Source organism: Eubalaena glacialis, chromosome 1 (assembly GCF_028564815.1).
Source record: "Eubalaena glacialis isolate mEubGla1 chromosome 1, mEubGla1.1.hap2.+ XY, whole genome shotgun sequence".
NCBI lineage: Eukaryota > Metazoa > Chordata > Mammalia > Artiodactyla > Balaenidae > Eubalaena > Eubalaena glacialis.
Window position 1 is genome coordinate 229,258,389 of NC_083716.1, and position 22,953 is coordinate 229,281,341.

At 41.8% G+C, this 22,953-nt stretch overlaps 2 protein-coding genes across 3 annotated transcripts in view; one reads left to right on the forward strand and one right to left on the reverse strand.

Annotated features, from left to right (window-relative positions):
* Positions 1 to 5,248, forward strand: part of MFF (mitochondrial fission factor) — a 43,696-nt gene extending 38,448 nt beyond the window's left edge. The window contains exons 11-12 of one of the 2 annotated variants that reach the window (XR_009700748.1): positions 2,211 to 2,264; positions 4,870 to 5,248. The gene's annotated coding sequence lies outside the window, so the exon portion shown is untranslated. The remainder of the gene's footprint in view (positions 1 to 2,210; positions 2,265 to 4,869) is intronic. The other variant, XM_061187999.1, reaches the window with a different exon arrangement.
* TM4SF20 (transmembrane 4 L six family member 20) lies at positions 1,176 to 10,130 on the reverse strand. The gene is made up of 4 exons (XM_061188042.1): positions 9,948 to 10,130; positions 4,982 to 5,047; positions 3,421 to 3,572; positions 1,176 to 1,467 (listed from the first exon to the last, which is right to left on the reverse strand). Exons 1-4 carry the CDS (start codon positions 10,128 to 10,130, stop codon positions 1,176 to 1,178), a joined length of 693 nt encoding a protein of 230 aa, XP_061044025.1.
* Between the last annotated feature and the right edge of the window lie 12,823 nt (positions 10,131 to 22,953).

The window sequence follows — 22,953 nt, forward strand, 5'->3', positions numbered from 1 at the left end:
TGAAAAATGCGAACATAGGAAAATTGAAGAGTGTAATGAATTACCATATGCCTATCACCTAAATGTAACAACATTTTTCAGTTGCTCCATTTTTTAGCTGAAATGTCTTAAAAACATGACATTTTCCCCCAAACACATATATATGCATTTCTGAAAAATAAGGACATTTTCCTACATAACCATAAAACCATCATCAGGCATAAAAAAACTAACAGTAAGCCCTTAATATTACCTAAACCAGTCCTTGTACAGGTCCCCCAATGAGGTTCACGTAATCCATTTGGTTGAATCATGTCTGTCTCTTTGCTCTCTTAATCTAGAATAGTTCCCTCCACCCATCCAACCTTTTATTTTTCTTATACTACATTTTCTTGTTGAAAACAGGGGACTATTGTCTGTTTACTGTCCCACCTTTTGAATTTGTCTGAATAATGTCCTCTTTCCCTGGATTTTCTGTAAGCTGAATTAGGTCTAAAAACTTGATTGTATTTAGATTACTGTTCACACTTGAATAACTCAGGGGTTAGGGGGCGCCAACTTTCCACGCAGTCAGAAATCCACATGTAACTTTTGGTTGGCCCTCCATATCCTTGGTTTCTCTGTATCCAGGACTCTGTACCCACAGATTCAACCAACTGCAGATGGTGTAGTACTCTAGTATTTACTATTGGAAAAAATCTGCATTATAAGTGGACCTGCACAGTTCAAAGCCGTGTTGTTCAAGGGTCAACTATATATTTAACCTTTTTTAAGTATAAAGAAATGCAATAAAAAGGTCCCATACTTTGGCTTCCAGTATAACTTCTGTTCCTGCTTACCCTCCTCCCTCCCTTCCTTTCTCCACATATGAGAACATAGTTAGAAAATCCGAATAGTACAGAAGTACAGAAAGACACAAAACAAATTGAAAGCTTCTCTTCGCTTTTCCCCAAAGTCAACCACTGATGATATTTTTCTTTCCGTCTGAAAATGTGCATTTACCAGCATGCTTAAGTGTGAAAGCTTGATTTGTTTTTTAAGTACATCAAAGGTGACTTTAAAAACAACCTTTGGATAAAGCTGACTCATCCACAGCTTTCTAGATAATGTTCCATTATTGAATTTCTAAAAACATGTCTTTTAAATGTCATTCTCAAATGGTTCAAACTGGTATTTCCATTATTATTATTATTAAACTACACAATTCGGCTTCTTCGCTTAGAGACTCCTCCACACAGACAGCCAAGGAAGCCGATGACTATCTGACTGAGCCCAAACAGGGTCTCAAGAATGCCCACGAGCAGTAGACCTAAAAATACTGAGAAATGGATAATCCTATGTTTGTTTTCTATAGAATTAAAATGTAAGCTGTATGCTCTCCAGTTACTGGCTGTTGTGTTGTTGATGGAGGGATTATTGAAATCCGTAGGAGAAACACAAGAGTCGTTGAAGAACCACTGCAGATCGAAGGATTCTGGATGAGTGGCACTGCACAAAATGAAAGAAATGATAAAAATAAGATATTCAGGAATACCACTGACCATCTAAATAATGCAGCATTGTGCCTAGAAAAAGACATGTATAGTAAAACAGAAAGTGCTTTTGAAACACCGTGCCCAGAAACTATAGCTAAGATGAGGGTTTCTGAGCAAGTGCCGTTGTACTCTTAACAGTTGTAAAACGTTGACATCATATATCCCATCATTCAACAAGCATCTACAGAGGATCTACTCTTAGGTTGAACTGTATGAAATTTTCTATGTCAGAAAGGGTTGAATATTAACAGTTTCCTGTGGTCGCACCTATTCATGCAGGCGCTCTTCTACTGGCTAAAGAAACTAAAATAAATGAGCTCCCCCGTTCAAGGAGCTCAGTTGTTAGTGCAAAACTGCTGTGTTGCGTCTGTTCTTAAACCAGATGTACAATTTTTGCTCACAAAAGACATTTCAGATATGTCTGGTTAAAACCTTGTTGTAACAAGGTATGGAGAATGAGAAACTTTTAGCCCTAACACATGCGCTCTGACATGATTTATCTTTGGTTTTCTACAGTAGGACTAAGTGTTCTTAGAGAGTTTGCATTTCTGGATACCAGCAACTGATGTGCAGCCTGGGAAAAACAACAATATGTCAGCATGCGGAATATGAGTATGCTTTTTGCAGTTTGCAGCAAGCGTAGGGTCACTCTTCTGTAATTGTTTGCTCTCCGTAACTGTCTGTCTCCCCAACTAGAGTGGGAATACCTTGATGCTGTGACCTCCAGCTTGGCCTGGCGCCTGGTACATGGTGAGTAGCCATGTGCTGAGGGACTGAATGTGTATAGCATGTGTGGTTGAAATCTCTAATTTTCTACTCCAGCTCTGCTAGTAAAGGGAGTTTCTTTGGATTTTGATCCACAACAACTGTGGTATGCAAATTTTGAGAGATTTTTCTTTTTTAATGCAGCGAGATAAGGAAAAAGGGAAAAAATTTTTTTCATGTAACTACAAAAGTGAATTCTAGTTATTTTCCATACTGAACAATATATAGTTAACGAATGAATTAGGTTGTTCTTTTCTTCCAGTTTTACAAATTGTGCCTAGATTCAGGCACAGAACCATCTTACAAGACTGAAATGAACCATTTCCATGTAACTCTTCAGCATTATTTGTTACTCTGTGAGTCAAACTTTTGATTCATTGTCATGCTGACAGTGTGTTTCTATTATGTTTGCATGATTCCATTGGCTGCTGCTTTGTTTCTTAGGGCTTATAGGTAAGCCTCTAGATTTTATTTACTTATTGTGTTTTTATTCAATTTATCAAATTATAAAGGTAATATATGCTTAGGGCTTACAATTTTTTTTTAATATTTATTTGTTTATTTTGGCTGCGCCAGGTCTTAGTTGCGGTGCACAGGATCTTTGTTGTGGCACGTGGGATCTTGAGTTGCGGCATGCAGACTTCTTAGTTGGGACATGCATGAGGGATGTAGTTGCCCGACCAGGGATCAAACCCGGGCCCCCAGCCTTGGGAGCGCAGAGTCTTACCCACTGGACCACCAGGGAAGTCCCAGGGTTTACAAATTAAATTAGATCAGAAGTGGAGAAAGTCAGTGCTCCCTTCCCTCCCCCGGGGCATCCTCCATTACCATTCTCCAAAGATGAAAGTTAAGTTTTTGGTGTATATTTCCAGAAATTTTTTATATACATGCACGTATGCAGCCGTAGATTTTTAAAAGACAAGGGTAATCCATCTAAGTCAACTACTCCTTTTAGACAAGACCATACCCAAAGCATTCTGAATGCAGTGATTCCTCCATTTCTCTGCGATTGGGCCAATTGGGATTAATGTGCTAAATCCCTAAGAATCTGTCGCATGCGAGATAACATGGCACTGGGTCAACACCACACTATTCTAACCTAACTAGCTGCAGCTGTGTAAGACAGCAAAAGGTTACTCACGTTAAGTTTTTAAATGAAAATTCGCAACTGGAAGTGCTGTTGCCTTGAGAGTTACAAATGAGAGGGCCCTCCGCGAGAGCCTGGATGGACACCATCAGGCAGTATGCAGCTCCAATGACGGTGATCACATTCAGAAGTGATGAAAGAAACAGCTGAAAAATAAAGTAGGCATGTTTGCACATGTTGTTACATGTTCCCGCTCTGTTTCAAGTTTCAGCAGCATAAGCAGTCTTTATCATCAACTGCTGCCATTCTCCTGACACCTTACAGTCCTAGATCTTAAGATCACAGTTTGATTGGGTGCGACTTACACAAGGAGGCAGAGGGCAAAGTCCCTGCCATTTCATTAGACTTGCTAAAAGATCATTGGTCTTGCCACTGTTTCTGAAAAACCTGAACTCTTATCTCTACATGAACCTTGTCCATTTCAATGGACCACTACAGTGTGTCAGGAGCAAAGATAGACTGTAAATAACTAGCAAAGTAACTATAATCCTAGATAAATACCAAATGTCAGGAAAAGGTAATTTAAAAAAAATAATAAATCGAACTCATGGCTATAAATTTGTACCCTTTTAAACAGTGGCTCTCACCCCTGGGAGCACATGAGAATCACTTAAGGTGCGTTTGAAAGATACTAATGCAGAATCTCAGGGGGGCCACCAGGCACTGGTATTTTTAAGATTTTCCCCAGGTGATTCTAATGTTCCCATCAGGCTGAGAACCATTGCTTTAAAACCTCAAGCTCAGTCAGGAATATTTACTGTGATTTCTTATTTATTGATCTACCTGCTTCCTTAAAGAATTATGAGAGACCTCAGTGTTACTTCGTAACAATGTTCATGGCATAAACAGTGTGAAGACTGGGAATTTTGGAGTCTGACGGATTTGGATACAAACCTACCTAGTAACTGTGCTACACTGGCAGGTTATATGCTTTCTCTGAGGATCAATTTCTCAGTCAATAAAACAGAGATCATAAAATGTATGGGTTTTCAGAAAAATAAGATAGCGTATTTGAAAATGTTCTGAGTATAGTGAGAGAAGGTTAATAAATGTTAATTTCCTTTTAACATAGTTACAATTTTATACATACCAAATGTTTGAAAAAATAAGTGTTGTCTCCTTTAACTTAACTAGACAAGGACAGTTAACATTCTGGTCCTAGTAAACCAGTCTTTCACATGCATAAGAGAACTGAGGATACTTTTTCCCTAAGTATTTCATACACACCACACAAGTAACAAGTATTTGAGTATTATGAAATTGATTACAGCCCTGAGTGCAGACTTATAAATCTCCTTTCTTTGAAAACCTTTAGACTGAAACCGAAGATTGAGGAGAGGTCTGAAAGCTCGCTCCAAAACTAAATTTTTATGGGAAAACAAAAAGACAAACTTCACGCTTTCAGCATTATCGTATAAATTATTCTAAATAACATGTTTCTAGGACCAGCCCTGCCACTGGAGCCACACGGTGATTCAGGAGATGCTGACGCCTCGGCGGCTTTGCTGAGATGCCGGTAACTGCTTATGCACCAGACCAGCTGTGCTGTGCTCACCCCGGTTTTGTTATTGCAGCATGCTCTTTTCCTCGCTGCTAAGGACATTGTTGTTGCTGGAATGACCTGGAAATGACATCAACAGGAGCAAAGAATATTATTACTTCTCATCAGATGATAAAGCAATAATCTTCACTTTCTACTTGCCAGCAGTTGTGGGAAGCCAAGAGGCTTAAGAGAATAAAAAGGAAATGTGGCAATGTCCTTGATCTTGTGACCCTTATGATCCCCATTTGGACCATAAAGATTAAAAAGGGGGAAAGGATGGGGGATTTCAGTATAGCAATTTCAGACTCTTCCGTCTACATTTTTACTTTGAGTCATCATTAGAGAGACTTGGATTTTAAATAGAATAAGTTATTTATTCATTATTTTGGAAGGAATGTTTCTGAAGGAATGGTTGCATCATCCAAAATTCACTTTTTTTTTTTTTTTTTTACTATAATCTGCAACCACTTACCCAATTTCCCCGAAATAGTGTGAATTAATCTGGCAAGCATTCAGAAAGGAAATTGATGGTTTTGTCTGCCTGGCAGTTGGGAACTAAGAACTCTATCACCACCCTTCTCCCACTTCCCTTACTTTCCTCTCACTCCCAGGGTCACCACCGGCTCAGTAGTTCCCCAAACTTATGATTGGAGAATTACTCTTAGTTCTACATTCTCCTTTCTACTCCTGTATCCATGGTATGGAATGATCTCACTTCACATTGATGTTTAGAAATCTTGTATTACATTCTGTGTCAAGGGAACACATATTGCTGAGGAAAGCTGTAAGAAATGATGCCATGTTCTCAGGACTTAGGTTAAAATTTCTACTAATAACTAGTCAGCAGCTATAACTAGAAATTCTTCATGAAAGAAGTTTCGTATCATTGAAGAGTTGAATGTCAATTACTTCCTTACACTTAAGATATTTTAGCCATAAGTTTTTTGCCATCTCAGCACAGCTGCCCTTGAGTAGTTCTCTCTCTCTCCTCCCACTCTTGTTTTCTAACATTTTACTGAGTTCTAACAACATACCAGGCACTGTTATAGGCACTGTATGTGTTTTAGTGCATTCACAGCCTCATAAAAATCCTATGAGGTAGGTGCCAATTATCCCCATTTTACTGGGTCGGAAAACTGAGGCACAGAAAGCTTGAGTAACTTGCCTAAGAAAGTGGAAGAGTTGGGAGTCAAAGTTGGGCATTAGGGTTCCAGAGCCCAGACTCAACCACTATTCCAACCACACTGGCCAATTCTAGCAATTCTGTGTTCCTTCATAGAGCTTACTCATTCTCATCCTCCCCACCACCATCACCCCCCTCACTCATCTCATTGTCCTCCTCCTAATTGCTCCTCCCCCAATCCATTTTTCCAAGACCATGTCCACCTTTGTCCTTTCAGAGCGGGTCTCGGATTGAACAGCCTTACAAGGCAGCTTTCCTGGCAAACTTCACCCCACTCTGACCATGTGCTGACTCCGTGTCACGTATGGAAGACACTTGGTATTGTTATCAAACTTTGCTTACATACTGCCTGGAACACCAACACTCTTATAATTGAAAGGGCATGTGTATGTATGGCAGCCTAGCCATTCAAGGCATGGCTGAGAGCCCAGAAGAAAAGGGAAAAGAAATTTATGTACCCAAATAGGTGTCAGTGTTCGTGGGCTAAATTTCTTTTGTTGTACTTATAAGTGATACTGCCTTCTGAGCTTAAGGAACAAATCATTTAGAACAGGAACTGGCAAACTGGCCCACCGCCTCTTTTTTATAAACTTTTATGAAAACAGACATGCCCATTTGCTTACTTATTATCCATGCTGCTTTGGTGCATCAGCAGTAGAGTTGAATTATTGTGAGAGAGACTGGCTCGCAGAGCCTAAAATATTCACTACCTGGCTTTTCGCAGAAAAAACGTGTTAACCCCTGATTTAGAAAATTAATCTGTTAAAAGAAAGTTAGAGCAACATTAAATTATAATTAAAATGGATAAATCATTCCATTTTCCTTATTGATGTAAATTAAACTCTGCTAACTTTCTTGAAGATTAATTTATTTCAGAGATGCTGAAAGAGGTACTTTCATAGCTCCCTTCTCTTGCAAAGGGATTTTATAAAGTAATAATAGCTTATCATGTATGAATCCTCACCTGGTTGACTTCATGGCATGTTGACACATCTTTGTTACGTCATTATGGGTAACTTGATAACTCTGTATTTCAACCATTTTGCCCATTCAGAGCTTTGGAAATTAGAGGGGCTCTTTATAGGATGAACATTAAAACGTGAAAGTGTGTGTGTGTGTATGTGACTGAATTATAAGTCTTCCAGATAATCTCCTGCACAAATAAGTAATCTTGAGAATAATCTTTCTCTTCAATTCCTAAGCACATTTGAATGCATAAGAGTTTTTGTGAAACTTTTTCTTGATAGTCGTTTGTTTTTATAAAGAAAAGAAGTAACATTGTTTATTTTTCCTTACAGAAACCCATATTTTCATCCAGTTTTAGAAATAAGGCATATGATTTCGGAAGTGAAGTACAGAAGAGCTTTAGCCCATTACAGCTCTGATAGAATTCAAACTTTTAGGATTCCTCTAAGTACTTGAACATGAAAGTAACAAACAAAACAATGGCTCATTATATAAAATCTGTATTTTGAAATTTTTTGTTAGACATAATATTTTCTAATGTAACGTTCAATTTCTTCTCTGTTAAGATTTTAATAATTGGTGAATTATTACACAATAAGTGAACTCAGTAAATAAGCATGATTAAGATTAGGCTTACAATTAATCTATAAAATAAAATGGCCTTTATTTTTTAGAGGAAACAGTTCAAGGAAACGTTTCAAGTCGTTTTTTCAGGACTTTTGGAAGAAGAATGTGTATTGATTTTTCCATTTAGCAGATAATAGGTGAAGGTAATTACGTAACATTTTTACTCTTAGTCATGGTTTCAAAGATGAAAAGGTTCACCTCTGTTTTGGGTAAATCATAAAACCATAAAATGACTATTTTATGAAGTAATCAGTAATGAATTCCATAGTTTTTATTATTAACTACTTCCTGCAAAATTCCCTGTTTTTGAAACAATACTAATTTAAAATTCTACAGATTAGAAAGATTTCAAGAACTATGACAAAAGTGCTTATCACGACAGTGATTTCTTCTTCATTAACTTTTCTGTGTATTTACAAGTATATTGAGAGTTCAGTGTTTTGAGCTAAGTCAGTATTTTGATAGATGTAAAGGACACAATTCCCTTTGAAAAAAGATATTCTTCCACATTCTATATATAGCCAAGGATCAAGAAAATAACCTTTCTATCACCCACCTGTTTGCTTGTGAGCCTAGTCTAGAGTTTGAGGCTCTATCTATAAAATGTCTATTGAACTTTTCAAAGAGTTGTTTGATACTTTGAAGATATTCCACAATACCGAGTAATAGTCAGAGCCTGGCGTGATACCAGTACATTGTTAATATTTATTGAGGTGATAAAGCAAACTTAATTCTGGAACAAGAAAGTCCAGATTCTCTGAAACGATTTCATATTTATATAATTTTTCTATGCTTCAGTTTCCTGGTCACTTAAGTTTATGGGTTAGATTATAGATCTTGTCTTTCCCCTTTGTCAGCCTGAGACAGGTGATGAGGATTATGGTGCTAATACTGGTGGAAAACAGAGCTTTGGAGTCAGATAAATCTGGAATTGGGTTTCACACCTACTATGTGACCTTGTTAACATTCTTAACCTTCTGTTTGCTGGTCTGTTAAAATACAAATGTTAATAACTACTCAGCCAGATTATTATAGCATTTAAATAAGATAGTGTAATGTATGATCCCAGTGGTTAGCACTTAGCAGTGGTCTCTCTGTTTCATATATAATGACCCACGAGTGTTTTCATGTTAAGTCTGGAGATAAGACTAGAAGCAATAACTGATCATCATTGTAACACACACACACACACACACACACACACACACACACACATCCAAACAAAGGTGCATTTCTCTGGCATTAACGAGACCGCAAGTGGGTGCTATAGTACCCAAGTGGTATAACAAAAACAAGGCTCTTGAATGCTGAATTTTCAAACTTCAATTACATCCCCATTTTACTGATATGGAAACAAAATCACAGGATAAATGATTTGCTAACAGTAATATATTGGAGACACAACCAGAATATCTCAATATTCTGTCATGTCTGAAAACAGGATTTATTGCTCTACACAATGGGTACCACCCAGGCCTACTGCATCAGAATTCCCAGGAGAAGGTCTGTAAATCTACATGTATTACAAGTGCCTTGGGTGACCTATGATCAGGTACATTGGGGAGTTCTATCTTACACTGCTCTGCTGCAGATTTCAACAAAGATGGACCTATTAATAATTATCAAACATTAAACAAGCACCATGATGTATGGGTTGTAAGTAAGATCTGAGTCAAAATGTCCCTGAGGTCAGAAAGCCAGGGTTTCAAGTCCCAAACCTCTTGGGCCAACTCCCCTCGGTGCAGGCAATGCCATATTCATGCCTCACAATTATCATCCAGGAGACTCATCGTGCATGGAATGTTTCTTCCCCTTCCTCTTGAGCACTTCCCGCTTTTGCTGTATTCCCTGTGAATACTTAGAGACTGGTTTTGGCAAAGGAAAGCTGAGGGAATAAATTCAAAAAGTCCCGAACACTAACTATGAAGCTTGGAAGAGCAGCCTTATATGCGAAGAAGTATGATACGTAATTACCCAACCAACTTTTATCAATATCTTATTATTTTTTGCCCAAGCTCCCTAGCCTGTACCACAGTTCATTTAAATTGTTGTTCTTCACTGATGCCAATATAAATTAATACCATACCCACTGATCCTCACTATATCCTAAGCCAAGACATAGCTCACTGCAAGGGTGCAAGATGGTCTTTAGACCATCTTCAGTAAAATAGCTCCAAATCAAGTCAAATAAATTTCACTCACCATCAGACCTGCTCCAATAATCCCAGGGAAGAACCATTCAAAGCAAGAGATGGGGTTTTTAAAAATTTGGTCTTCCTCCACTAAGTTGACAATTAGAGGTATTGCATTGAGAGTTACTCCCAACAGAAGTAGAACCAGCAGGCTGAATCCATTACAGGCTGTCCATCCTTCGCAGCAGGTCATGGTCACCGCCTGGTTCGAGGAGAAACCCTGTTAGGTTGGCTGTTTTTGTGGCACTGTCTTGCCTTTTATCCTGAGCCTTCTAGTTAAAGCTCAGCACTTATAAAAAAAAAATTACAGAGATCAGTTCAGAGTCCAGTAGGGCAGGACATTATTATGAGGAGTATTGCAGGAAGTAAGGACGATTTTACATTACCATGGGGTGGGGAAGGTAGGTGGGAAAAAAATCTATGGTTGCTACTAGATAAATTTATGCATGAAAATCAGCAGATAAAAACAAAAAAAAATGGGTTTAAGATACACTCTTCTAACATAGTTTACATTTTACTAGTATGCCATATAAAAAGTAAAAAGAATATCCAGTTAAGATAACCTATTTTTCTTGTTGTATTGATATTATTACCAGCTATGGAAGTTCCTTATTTTGAAATTGTTCAACAAGAAAATGAATATATATGAGATTGGGAGAAAATATTTTCTCTGCTGCAAATGTTCTTGATTAGTCAAAATGTTAGGGTTCAGTTTCAGGCTGTATGCTCACACACACAAAACAGGCTTTCTGCTTCTTGGTCTCTACCCATGAAGACTGACTGCTGGTCCTGTGTTTGTTTACTGTGAGATGCCTCTATATTCTTATAATAAATTATCCCCTTGTTAGTACTTTAAGTGGGTTTCTTTCTTTTTTTTTTTTTTTTTTGCAAACAAAACCAAAGTTACTAAAACCAAGGATAGAAAAGTATACAAATAACTTGTCACATGCCGTACTAAAACAGCAAAAAGAGTCAAGAAAACGGAAGGATTCTATCAAGATGAGCAAAGAAGCAGAATTCCTCTCGGCTTTGGAAGATGGCTAGAATTTGACACAAAAAGATGGTCAGAAAGGTATTTCATATACCACTATCAGTTGCAGAAAACCCAAACTCTTCTAGCTATGCTAAGCTGGAAGAAGGATAATTGGGGAATCGTGTACAAAACTGTTGGGAGGGCTGGAGGGGCAGTCTCCAGGAATGCCTTCCAGGACATGACTGCTGAATGGCCCCAGGGGAACTTCTGCCTCTGCAGTCCTCACAAAGGCAGGGAAATGAAGAAGCCACCTCTGGAATGCATACACCACGACAGCTGCCATCCAGGAACCCACCGCCACTGCGGCTGCCACCGCCTCTCCACACCCTCAAGGGTAGACAGGACCCTGGAACACTGAATTTGACTTCTGCTGCCCCTGCAACTTCTTAGCTTTCGTGAAAGTAATATCTGGACCCAGGAACATCGCGGCCGTGCAGAAAACTCAAAACCCCTGCCCCCCTCCATCTTCCTTTACAGCCACAGACAGAAGCAGCAGAAAGAGGGCCTCCACCTCCTTGCTGTCTTCCATATTGTTACTGAAAGTGGGGTCTGGCTGCTCGCCACTCAGAAGCCAATAAAGAGGCATGTTGGTGGAAAGGAAAATTTGCCGAGGGGAGGGCGGACTCCTGTCCAAAGGCCGACTCCCCACCCCACTGACAATCAGGGGGCAAGAGCTTTCATAGACGGAGGGAGGGGGCTACATGCAGAAACAGCACAGTCAGCTCTGAGAGTCATCTTGAAATTGCTCATGCAGTGGTCTGACCAGGGTCATCTTGATTGTTTTAAGTACAGTTAATCTTCAGTTCCAGGGTCGGTTTGTTCCCATTGCCTTGAGGCCTGTTCTCGGAATTGTGGCAGCTTATGTCGTGGCTACAGTCTGGTCATCATGTAGTTAACTTCTTCCACCTGGTGGGGCTTTCAGTATCTATAACACAGCTCACAGGATACGGCTCAGAATATTATCTATAGCCCCTGAGGAGGAACTAAATGTCCTTGACTTTGCTTAGTGACCGAACTATTATTATTTGGTCTCCTTTGACTCTTTTCCTTTGTTTCTGCATGTTCTCACTTCTCTGATTAAACTTACTCTTTGGCTAAAGTTTTTCTACAGACAAAATGCAGGCTGAGGACATGGGGTGGGGGGCAGGCAAGGACCGCAGGGTCCTGCTGCATTTCAATATCGCTCAAGGATTGATCTAATTATTGCAATATCCAGACTTAGATGCAGAGTATTCTAGAAAATGTAGTTTTGCCACCCATGTGGGATCTTAATTCCCCAACCAGGGATCGAACCCGTGCCCGCTGCATTGGGAGTGTGGAGTCTTAACCACTGGACCACCAGGGAAGTCCCTGGAAAATGTAGTTTGTAATCATTCCAGTCTCTACTGTACCGAAAGCTATACTAGAATGACATTGAAATGAATATTGAGCAAGACATTTCACCAGGGTGATTTCATTTAAATTGTATGGAAAAAACTTTCTCTAGAGTAGCTGGGATTACCATTACTAGGTACCATTTTAAGTGATTTCAATCATGTTTGTGTTTCTTCCATGTCTTAGATGTCTAGAATGTCTAGATATACTTACGTGTCTAGGATGACATGTAACATTTTAAAAACGAGTTAAAACTACCTGTTTAATTCAAATGAGAACACATCTCAAGAAAACATATTAGAAAAATATGTTTCTTCGAGGGATAGGACTTAATATATGAGAGAGAATGGAGTCACAGCCAAGTCATATTTGTGCCATTGGTGAAAACAAGAGGTAAAGCAAAAGCACTTTGTTTTGTCCTCCCCCCCCCCCGACCCAATGCTTCTTCTCCTAGCCCACTGCACACCATGGACCTAAGAGCAGTAAGGATTGTAGTCAAACACCAGGGACCACATTTCCTAAAATTCTCCAGCTTTTACTGGCTTCTGCTCACCCCACCTTCTGCTCACTCCGTGGTTGGAGTTAAGTAGCTCCAACCCTGCACTGAGTATGCCTGACAGTACTACCCCAGGAGGAATTCATGTGATATGAATGGGTATTAAACACTCACCCATGTTATGTCAGGCATCCTCTTCTAAACACACTTCAGTCAAATCAGTTGAGACTGATTTGACTGAAAAACTTGGGCTTTATACACAGATATGGCTAACTGTCCACTAACATTTGTGCTTTTACATTTCATGTAGAGTGGTTGAGAAGTGTCCACCCAGCCACGGACTATGTTTCCCAGTTACCCATGCCTCTAGGTTGGGCCATGTAACTATTTCTAACCAATGGGAAGTTATTTTCATCTAAGGAGCTTACAAAGTGATGGAGGTCATCTATTTTCTTCTTTTCCATCTATAGTTTGGAGACAAGCAAGCTACACTGGAAGTCATGTGCTGAAAATATCAGCTTCCACAGACCTAAATCTGTACCAGGTAGAGGCCCCAACCCCTGCCCCTTCTGCCCACCTAGGACTGCTCAGGATAGTTGACATCAACAAGCAATAAATGTCTATTATGTTAAGTCATCCTATATTTTTGTGTCAATGTTAGAGTAGCTAGCATTACCCCAATAAATTCAGTGTGTCCCTTGTCTTTCACGTTATAACCTTCCGGACCTTTGCAACATATTGCTGAAAGTCAACTCCATCATTCCCACCCCTCCTCAAAAACATCAAAAAAAATGAGAAGCCCGTGCACCGCAATGAAGAGTAGCCCCCGCTCACCGCAACTAGAGAAAGCCCGCGTGCAGCAAAGAAGACCCAACGCAGCCAAAAATCAATAAAAAATCAAAACAAGACACTGAGATACATATTTCCCTAGAGTTTTATTCAGAAATTATATTTAGGAAGATTAGGGAACATTAGAAACTGTAAGAAATATACTGTACTGGTTATATACTTACTGTATATAACCAATATAAGTAGGAATACAAGTGCAGAAGTTCCACAAACAGAAGTAAACATTTCAAAAGAATGAAATATATTTAAAAGTATCATTTCATTCCGCTGAACTCATTAGTGGGAATTTTTGCACCCTCAGACCCAAGCTGTGACCTATTTGTGTTGCAGGGCAGATTTTGACTGATGGGTCATATTGGACTGAGAGTTGTTTATATATACATAAACAAATTTTAATGCCGACTGCAGCCAAAGTATATACAAGAGTCTGTGGGGTAGAGAACCTGTGAATTTAATTTTGAGAACTCAGTAGCCTCCTGCGCTGCTAAAGCTGTAAAGGCTTGTAGAGAGTCTCAGCGCAACCTTAGTATTTTATAGATGAGAAGTGAGACGGTCAGATTCAGGGAAGCTAAGGTGACTCACTCATGGTTAGGCTGCTCTGGCAGAGCACGGTCTTGCATTTGGGACTTCTGACTTCCAATCAGGTGTCTTTCTGTTCAATTATAAACTTGATATTTCGATGAACCAGCTGGTGGGCAGAAACCAGGCGCAATCCCACAGCATGAATGAGATCCCGTAGACAGACCCACCTTTGGGCCTGTCAGCCCGGGAACGCGAAACACCCTCTTTCCAAGAGCATGGTGGCTCTCCGCCTGGGCACGTAAACAGGATGACAGGAGTAGCCAGAAAAACAGATTCAGTATAATTTTGTATTTGGCAAATTAAGTATGTGTTACCTTGGAAACACAACAAAGTACCAGTAAATTTTGGTTTTAAGCTATGGGCCCTCAAGGAGACTGCAGTGGAGTGAGAGCTTATGTACAAACAAGCCATCTCAGTGCCACATGCTGAGTCCTGTTTCAGAGTCAAGTCCCAGTGGTGGTCCCTCCTTCCCAGAGGAGGTCTCCACGGGGGTGATTCGTCAATAATCACAGGAGTTTTCCATGCACCCAGCAGCACCCTTAGATTTGGGCAAGAGGCCCCGAGGCCCTGCACGTTAGGGTCCCACATACCAAAAGCATATGGACATAAATCTATTAAAGAACACAAGGGCCCCTCTGCCACGTAGGATCCAGAACTTGGCCTGTAATCCTCAACATTCGCTGCTGTGAGATGACACACCGTTCGGGCCCTGGGGAAGTGGTGTCCACAGCCCTTGCCCTATGTCCTGGAAACAGGGGCTCACGACTGCCATGGAGGTTTGTGGGCTGATTGCTTCAGAGAGCGTGGAGGAGGATTTATGGGATGGAGAGACACTTAGGCAAGAGAAGAGACTGACTGACTTGTCAAATGCTTCCTCAGAATATTCTTGTATCATAAAGTATCATTTCCATAAGGAGTGGCACGCATCCATTTTCTTGCATCTTCTTGTGTTCTAATTCCTTGTCCTGGAGATAGATACTCACACGTCCCTGTGGTGTCCACAACATTTGCATGTGGTTGCTGAGCAGTGTTTACAGTATTAAACAATACATATTTTTCCTACATTTGTTTACATGCATGAAATGGGCTATTGATTCTTTACCGTGGCACTACATGGACATTAAAGACTAGACTTGTGAATGCTTTTACTCTCATAATGTATCTGCTAAAATTTAATTACATATTTGTGAAAGAAATATTTTAGTTTTACTTAAATAATTTTAATTTAAAATGTTCATTAATTATAATTTGATTTTTGTCTCTTAATTTTGTAGGTAATTTTGAAGATTTTTTTTCCAAGAAAGTTAAGCTTTAAGCATGTGAAAAAAACTTTAAATTTTTTACTTTTGCACTTTCTATTTTTTTGATGAAAATATATTTAAATTTTGTACAGTTTGAATACTTTTACATTTCATTTTTAATCCTTTAGATCATTACTGTCAATAGATTACAAGTTATTTTTTAATCTTTATTATTACAAATAGTTAATAATTTGCTGAAATGAAGGTAAGGAAAAACATTCTGTAATAAACATATAATAATTTATGAATTATGCGTATCTCTATTTTACTACTCATCCAACATCCTGACCCATCAACATAATACCCAGACACAGTGCAGTAGTGATTAAATTCAGTTGTCTTTAGTATTTTGCCAAAAGTCACACAGGTATACATATTTTTTCATATTTTTTTTTTTAATTCAAGAAAAACTGCTTTAATTAAAGTTTTGAAACCATATGGTTTCTATGACGGTATATTTGACCAGGCAAAAGGATAGAGCACGTTGTAACAGTCTGTTAGCATGATTTATTGCTTTATAGTACTGAGACTGTACAGTCTGCAATTCCATTTGTACCCAAGTCTCAGCCCTGCAAATGTTAGGGCTGGGCTGCATGCAAACAAAAGCGGAGGGCATCCGAGCCGCAGTACAAAATAGGTACACGGAGAACGGGGCAGCCTTGGAATAGTCAGGGTGTGTGTGGCTGGAGTGCAAGGAGCAGTGAGGAGCTGGGATGGCCAGGGCCACAGTCCGAAGAGGCCTGAAAGCCACTCTTAACTGTCTGTGCTCACCCCGTGGAGACCGGCAGCCCTGAGAGGCTAGGCGTGGGAGGGTGGATGTCACGTCCCATATCCTGTTCCTGTGACATCATCGTGATTAGCTTAAGGCTGTGACCTCAGCTGAGTGCCTGCGTCAGTGGGAGAGCTGACTGCTTATTGCTGACAGTGGCTGCCTTGTTCCCTTGATCTTTGCCTGCCTCTGGGTCCCAATACCCCATGACCTGGGTTCCTGCTACAGACCTGTCACATGTTCAAGGTGCAATGACGGGTGATTTCTTATCACTGTTAACATAGTTCATAACATACTCACGACAATGTTATAAGGTAATTTGCAGACTTTGTTTCCCTAACATGAAGATTGTCTATTATGGAAGACTGAGGAACTGGCCTTTCTGAGCACACAGAGGGTAAACCAACATACAGCGTTAGAATCAAGGCCAAATTTTCCAAGAGAGAATATAAACATGAGACCAAATGATCCATGATTGTGTGGATCCAATTGCTAGGGACACGCAACAACCGTCTTCAAATTAGATTTCATGCAACTAAAAATCACTAGTTGTCTATCTTATTTGTGTACATTCTCAAGAAAAGAGGGTATTCAACCTCTTTCTACAGTCGGGGTTTTTTTTCCTGTGTCACTAACCTAAATGCTTCTATGGTTTGAGGCTGGCTGGCCTTCCTCTGTCTTTGGAATAGATGGAAAACATGGGGCAAATGTAAAAAATCAAAAAGAGCCCTTCAGATGTTGACAAATAATTCCTAAAGTACCTTTTAGTCACTTTTTTCTTTTCCAGAACATGTTATTCTGTCTGATTATTTTATTTTATTTATTTATTTATTTATTTATTTATTTATTTATTTATTTATTTATATTTCCTTAGTTCTGTTTCTTCAGTCTGGTTTGCCCACTTCTCCCCTTTCCTGTTTAATTCCCTCCCTCGCCTTAAACCCCCAGTGCCTTTCCAGAGCTTCCAGAATAAAATCCAGACTTCTTAGGATGCTTCACGGGGCCCTTCTCCGGGTGGGTGTGAATTACCTCTGGCTTCTCCCCACTCCTGCATCGTTTTCTCCTCCTCCAGCCCTGCCAGCCTCTCTCTCTCTGCAATACATGTGTTCCCACCTCAGGACTTTGCACTCACTGTGTTTGTCAGCTGGAATCGAATCAGGAAAAGAGAAGGCCCTCTAACAATTGTTTTTGAAGGAGAGAAAGATGTCATTCAGAGGATTCGATGCGTCGGATGAAAGGATTGGAAGGGGATGGCTCCTCTGAGATTTGCAGCCACAGCTGAGCATCAGGGTACCAGGGGGCGTCAGGGAACCGCTGCTGATGGGCACAACTGCCAAGGGGGGGGGCGGAGCGGACCGGCAGGGAAACTGAGCTGCAGCATTTGCAAGGCCAAGCCCCGCATTTGCCAAAGCCCACGCGTTCCCCTTGCCCCGTAGAGGAAGCATATGGGCCTGTCTGCCTTCTCCTACATCCTGGTGGGGGGGTAGGTGGGTGGTCCAGGAGACACAGTTCCCAAGCTTCCAGCCCCAGTGTGCCGGGGCGGGGTGAGGGGTGGGATGGGGCGAGAGGGGTGGCAGTTGGGGCTGAAGCTGAAAGAGACCAACAGAGCTGTTCCTTCTGCTTCACCCCGCCAGCCCCATGTCCTCCAGAGGCACTCTCTCCCCATCCACATCGGCTCTTTCTAGAGTCTTTAACACCTCCCCACCCAGCCCAACTCCTCTCAGAACTTGGTAGTAGCCTAAATTATAGTGTTTGCTTCCCTGTGTATTTTCCGCCTTCCACTACTCTACATACATATGTATATATACCCTGCAGTGATAGAGGACACCTCACAGCTGTAGACTCTGCATGCACCTTAGATCGTGCACACAGTGTAGACCCTGAGCTCACTGTGTAGATCCAGTGCCCACAACAGTGCCTGACATAGAGCAGAAACAGGATAAACAGTGCCCCTCCCCGCCCCTACTCAGAGCCACATCTGGAGGAGTCTATAGCCAGTCCAAATAGTCAGAACTGACTTCTCCAAGATGAGCAAGCACGGTAGACAAACCGTGAGAAGAGTTTGGATTTTGAGTGCCTCAGGCCGTGTTCTCAGGAGTCTTTTGTTTGGATGTCTGCTCACAAGTGAGACTTCTGCCTGTGCCTGTGGTGGCTGAGCGTCCCACCGGATCATCTTTTATGGTCTGCCACTCACAGCCTCACGGCGAGAGGAGCCTTGGAAGGTATAGGCCGACACAGAGATTAAGTTCGAATCTGGTTTTTGTCTTTTCCGGTTATAGAACTTGGAGGAGTTGTTTTCCGTCTCTGAGCTCAGCTTCTCCATCTGAGCCTCCTCCCAGGGCATCAAAAAGCGTGTAATGGTACTGTCACCATTTCTCCTTACTCTAAAGAAAGGAAGAGCAAACTATGGCCCCAGGCCAAATCTGTCCTTGGTCTGGTTTTGTACTGTCCCCAAGCTGAGAATAGTTTTTACATTGTTAAAGGGTTGGAAAAATAAGAAAAAATAAAAATATGCAGCAGAGATGGTAGATAGCCTAACTAATTTACTACCTGCCCCTTGACAGGAAAAGTTTGTGATGCTGCTCTAAGGGTCTAATTTCCCTTACACTGTTGTGTTGTTTACTTGATTGATTAGAAAGAAACTTTTTTCTTAATTAAGAAAACATGATTATCGTTCTGGGAGAATTTCCAGAAACTGTTAAAACAGGGACGCGTGAGCCAGTCGAATAGGTCTTGAGAAACTGAAGTGGGATCGATACCGTATTCACCTCCGTCATCGTCCTGGGATTTATTCCACCTGGGTGTGTCTGGGAACATATAAATCAGCTACATATATGCCTTAATAGCACCTCTTCAGGAACACTGGATGGGTCATCAGCTAAGATTGATCTTGGGGAATTTCCAAGGTAATATTTACAGATTTTGTTGTCAGCCCTGGAGCCAGCTCATTCCGAGGAAAGCAGAATACAGGGTGGAGTCCGCCCTGCCTGCCCCTCCCCGCTGGCCACTTCTGCACCCGGCGCCCCCAGTTATCTTACTTCCTGTTTTGCCCTCCACCCCTCCCCCACCCTCCTCCACCAAGTCTACAGTGTGGACATTTGCAGGAGGATGGTCAGGTAGAGTGGACACCCATCCCTCTAGAGTCTGTCTTGATCATGTCAGCTCCTACAGACATTTCTCCTGCCACAGCTGTCCTTGTTACTTGGAAAAAACATTCTTTCTGGACTCAAGTTTAATAGGAGTTACGTTACCCAGGGAGAAGTCCTTTACATAGACAGGTAGATCTGTTGATGCAGTCCTGAGTAAATAGAATGTTTTAATAGTATGCTAACTCTGTTCTTCAAAGGGCTTTTCCAGTCACTCCACTTGGGCCCTCTCTGTACCCTTTGTCCCATAGCATCCACCCCCCCATCCCGCCTTGCTCCTGTGTCTGGATATCTCCGAGAAACCCAGCATTGTCATTGTTACTGTATTAGGTAGAATGTTTTCATTTTCCCGTACACTCTCACAGTCGGACTCCTCAAGATGTCCAGCAGTGTCATGGGTTCTGCCCTCCTTGGAAGGCAGTTGTGGTTACAAAGAACAGAAGATATATTTTGGTTCCAATGGTGAGGGGTGCTAGGAAGGAGAGGCTTATAGCAGAGGGATCTCAACCAAGGTTGTGGGTCAGGGAAGGTGCCCCTGGAAGAGACAGCTGCCGGCTGAAGTCTGAACAGGAGCTGGCCACCAACGTGTGGGAGTGAGAGCATTCCAGGCAAAGGCAAGAACAGGCTCAGAGACTCAGGTAGGAACATTCTGGAATTAGAGGACTTGAAAGAAAGCTGGAGGATGTGGATTGTGGAGAAAGAAGGGGCAATTGTTGCAATGAGACTGCAGGGGTAGTGGGGAGCAGGTCTTGCCCAGCATTGCAGGATCGGTGAGAATCCTGGTCTTTCTCCTGGGGGCAACGCGTATGCTCTTAGCCTAGCAGTGAGTGGCCCCTTTGCTGCCATGTGGAGAATGGGATGGAAAAGGGTGGAGAGGGGAGAAAGGAAGCCATTGTGATAGGCAGGCAGGTGGGATGGATTAGATTTAGGGGCGGGAATTGCTGTGGAAGGAAGTGAATGGGTTTAGTATATGTTTAGGAGGACACGTAAAGGAGGGAGGGGCAGGGTCAAGATGGCTGCAGGTTCTGAGCGACCAGGTGTGGGAAGACAGTTTCCTTGCTGGGGTTGTTTGGGGTGAGGGCAAGATTGTGACGTTCGGGCCAGTCGCGTAGGCTTGGAAATAGCTGTGCGTCGTCTACATGACGTTATCAAGCAGGCTGTGGGAAGGTCAGGCCTGGGACCAGAAAAGAACCAAAGAGGAGGAGCCCGCATAGGAGCCACAGAAGGAGAGGCAGAGGGGTGGCAGGAAAACCAGGCAGGCAGGCTGCAAGTGCCAAAGAAAGAGAATGTTTTCAGGAGACGGTGAGCAACGCGGAGAGCCCAGGGATGAGGAGGGCCAGGCGTGGTGCACAGCATCTAGCAACGTGGAGACCAGGAAAGAGCCGTGGGATGGTGCGGTGCGCTTGACGAGTGTGGGCTGAAGGATGGAGACAAGTGTTATGTTGAGACTTCTCTTAGATTCTTCACCCAAGAAGAGTCCCCTCTCAGGCCTCAGAAAAGGGAAATGACTTCAGGAATCACTTTGAAATGCCAGTCAACCAATCCGATTGGGTATCCTACACCTTATGAGCCAGGCTGGAGACGGAATTGTTGTTATGTTTTTAATCTAATCCCTTTTACAGAAGAAAACTATGAACCCAAGGGCCCTGCCCTTTACCATTAGCCTCAATTTACGCTAAAGAGAAATCAGAAAAAAACAATTACTGGAATAATTTAGCTCAGAGCAAACAATACTCCGCTTATCCTAGGTACACTGGTGTGATCACTACTGCCTTTTGGAGCCCCTGGAGGGAAAGGTCAGATTTATTCCCGCAACTGGGCCAACTGTCCTTTGATCAGTGAGACCGGGATAAGAGAATAAAAAGAGAGAGAGAGAGAGACAGGCTTCTCTTCAAAGAGATGACAAAGACAGGCATAGAAAGCCTGCTTAAAGGGCTATCAGAAATGTCATGCTACCCCAAATACCTCCCTTACCTGCTGGTCACCAGCAGAGCTTTGTTCCTCTGAGGTAAGGGATTGTGCCCTGTTAGAAGCAGGGTGCACCTTGAAAGACAAAGGATGGGCAGAAGACCTAAATAGACATTTCACCAAAGAAGACATACAGATGGCCAAGAGGCTCGTGAAAAATGCTCAACATCAATAATTATTAGAGAAAAGCAAATCAGAACTACAGTGAGGAATCGCCTCACATGGGTCAGAATAGCCATCAACAAAAAATCTACAAACAGGGCTTCCCTGGTGGTGCAGTGGTTGAGAATCCGCCTGCCAATGCAGGGGACACGGCTTCGAGCCCTGGTCCAGGAAGATTCCACATGCCGCGGAGCCACTAAGCCCGTGCACCACAACTACTGAGCCTGCACTCTAGAGCCCGCGAGCCACAACTACTGAGCCCACATGCCACAACTACTGAAGCCTGCGCACCTAGAGCCCGTGCTCCGCAACAAGAGAAGCCACCTCAATGAGAGCCTGTGCGCCGCCACGGAGAGTAGCCCCCGCTCGCCGCAACTAGAGAAAGCCTGTGCACAGCAGTGAGGGCCTAACACAGCCAAAAATAAATAAATAAAATAAATTTATTAAAAAAAAAATCTACAAACAATAAATGCTGGAAGAATGTGGAGAAAAGGGAACCTTCTTGCACTGTTGGTGGGAATGTAAATTGATACAGCTACTGTGGAGAACAGTAAGGAGGTTCCTTAAAAAACTAAAAATAGAACTACCATATGACCCAGAAATCCCACTACTGGTCATATACCCTGAGAAAACCATAATTCAAAAGGATACATGTACCCCGATGTTCATTGCAGCACTATTTACAATAGCCAGGACATAGAAGCAACCTAAATGTCCATCGACAGAGGAATGGATAAAGAAGATGTGGTACATATATACAATGGAATATTACTCGGCCATAAAAAGGAATGAAATTGGGTCATTTGTAGAGACATGGATGGACCTAGAGTCTGTCATACAGAGTGAAGTAAGTCAGAAAGAGAAAAACAAATATTGTATATTAACGCATATATGTGGAATCTAGAAAAATGGTACAGATGAACCTATTTGCAGGGCAGGAATAGAGATGTAGATGTGGAGAATGGACATGTGGATATGGGGTGGGGGGGAAGGGGAGGGTGGGACAAGTTGGGAGATTAGGACTGACATATATACACCACCATGCATGAAATAGATAGCTAGTGGGAACATGCTATAAAGCACAGGAAGCTCAGCTCAGTGCTCTGTGATGACCTAGATGGGTGGGATGGGGGTGGTGGAAGGAGGTCCAAGAGGGAGGGGATATAGGTATACATATAGCTGATTCACTTCATCGTACAGAAGAAACTAACACAACATTGTAAAGCAGTTATACTCCAATAAAAAAAAAGTAATGTACTACTTCCATTGAAGAAAATTCAGAAGGCAAAAAATGTATGCAATGAAAAAACTCTTCCATAATGTTAACACCCAGGGA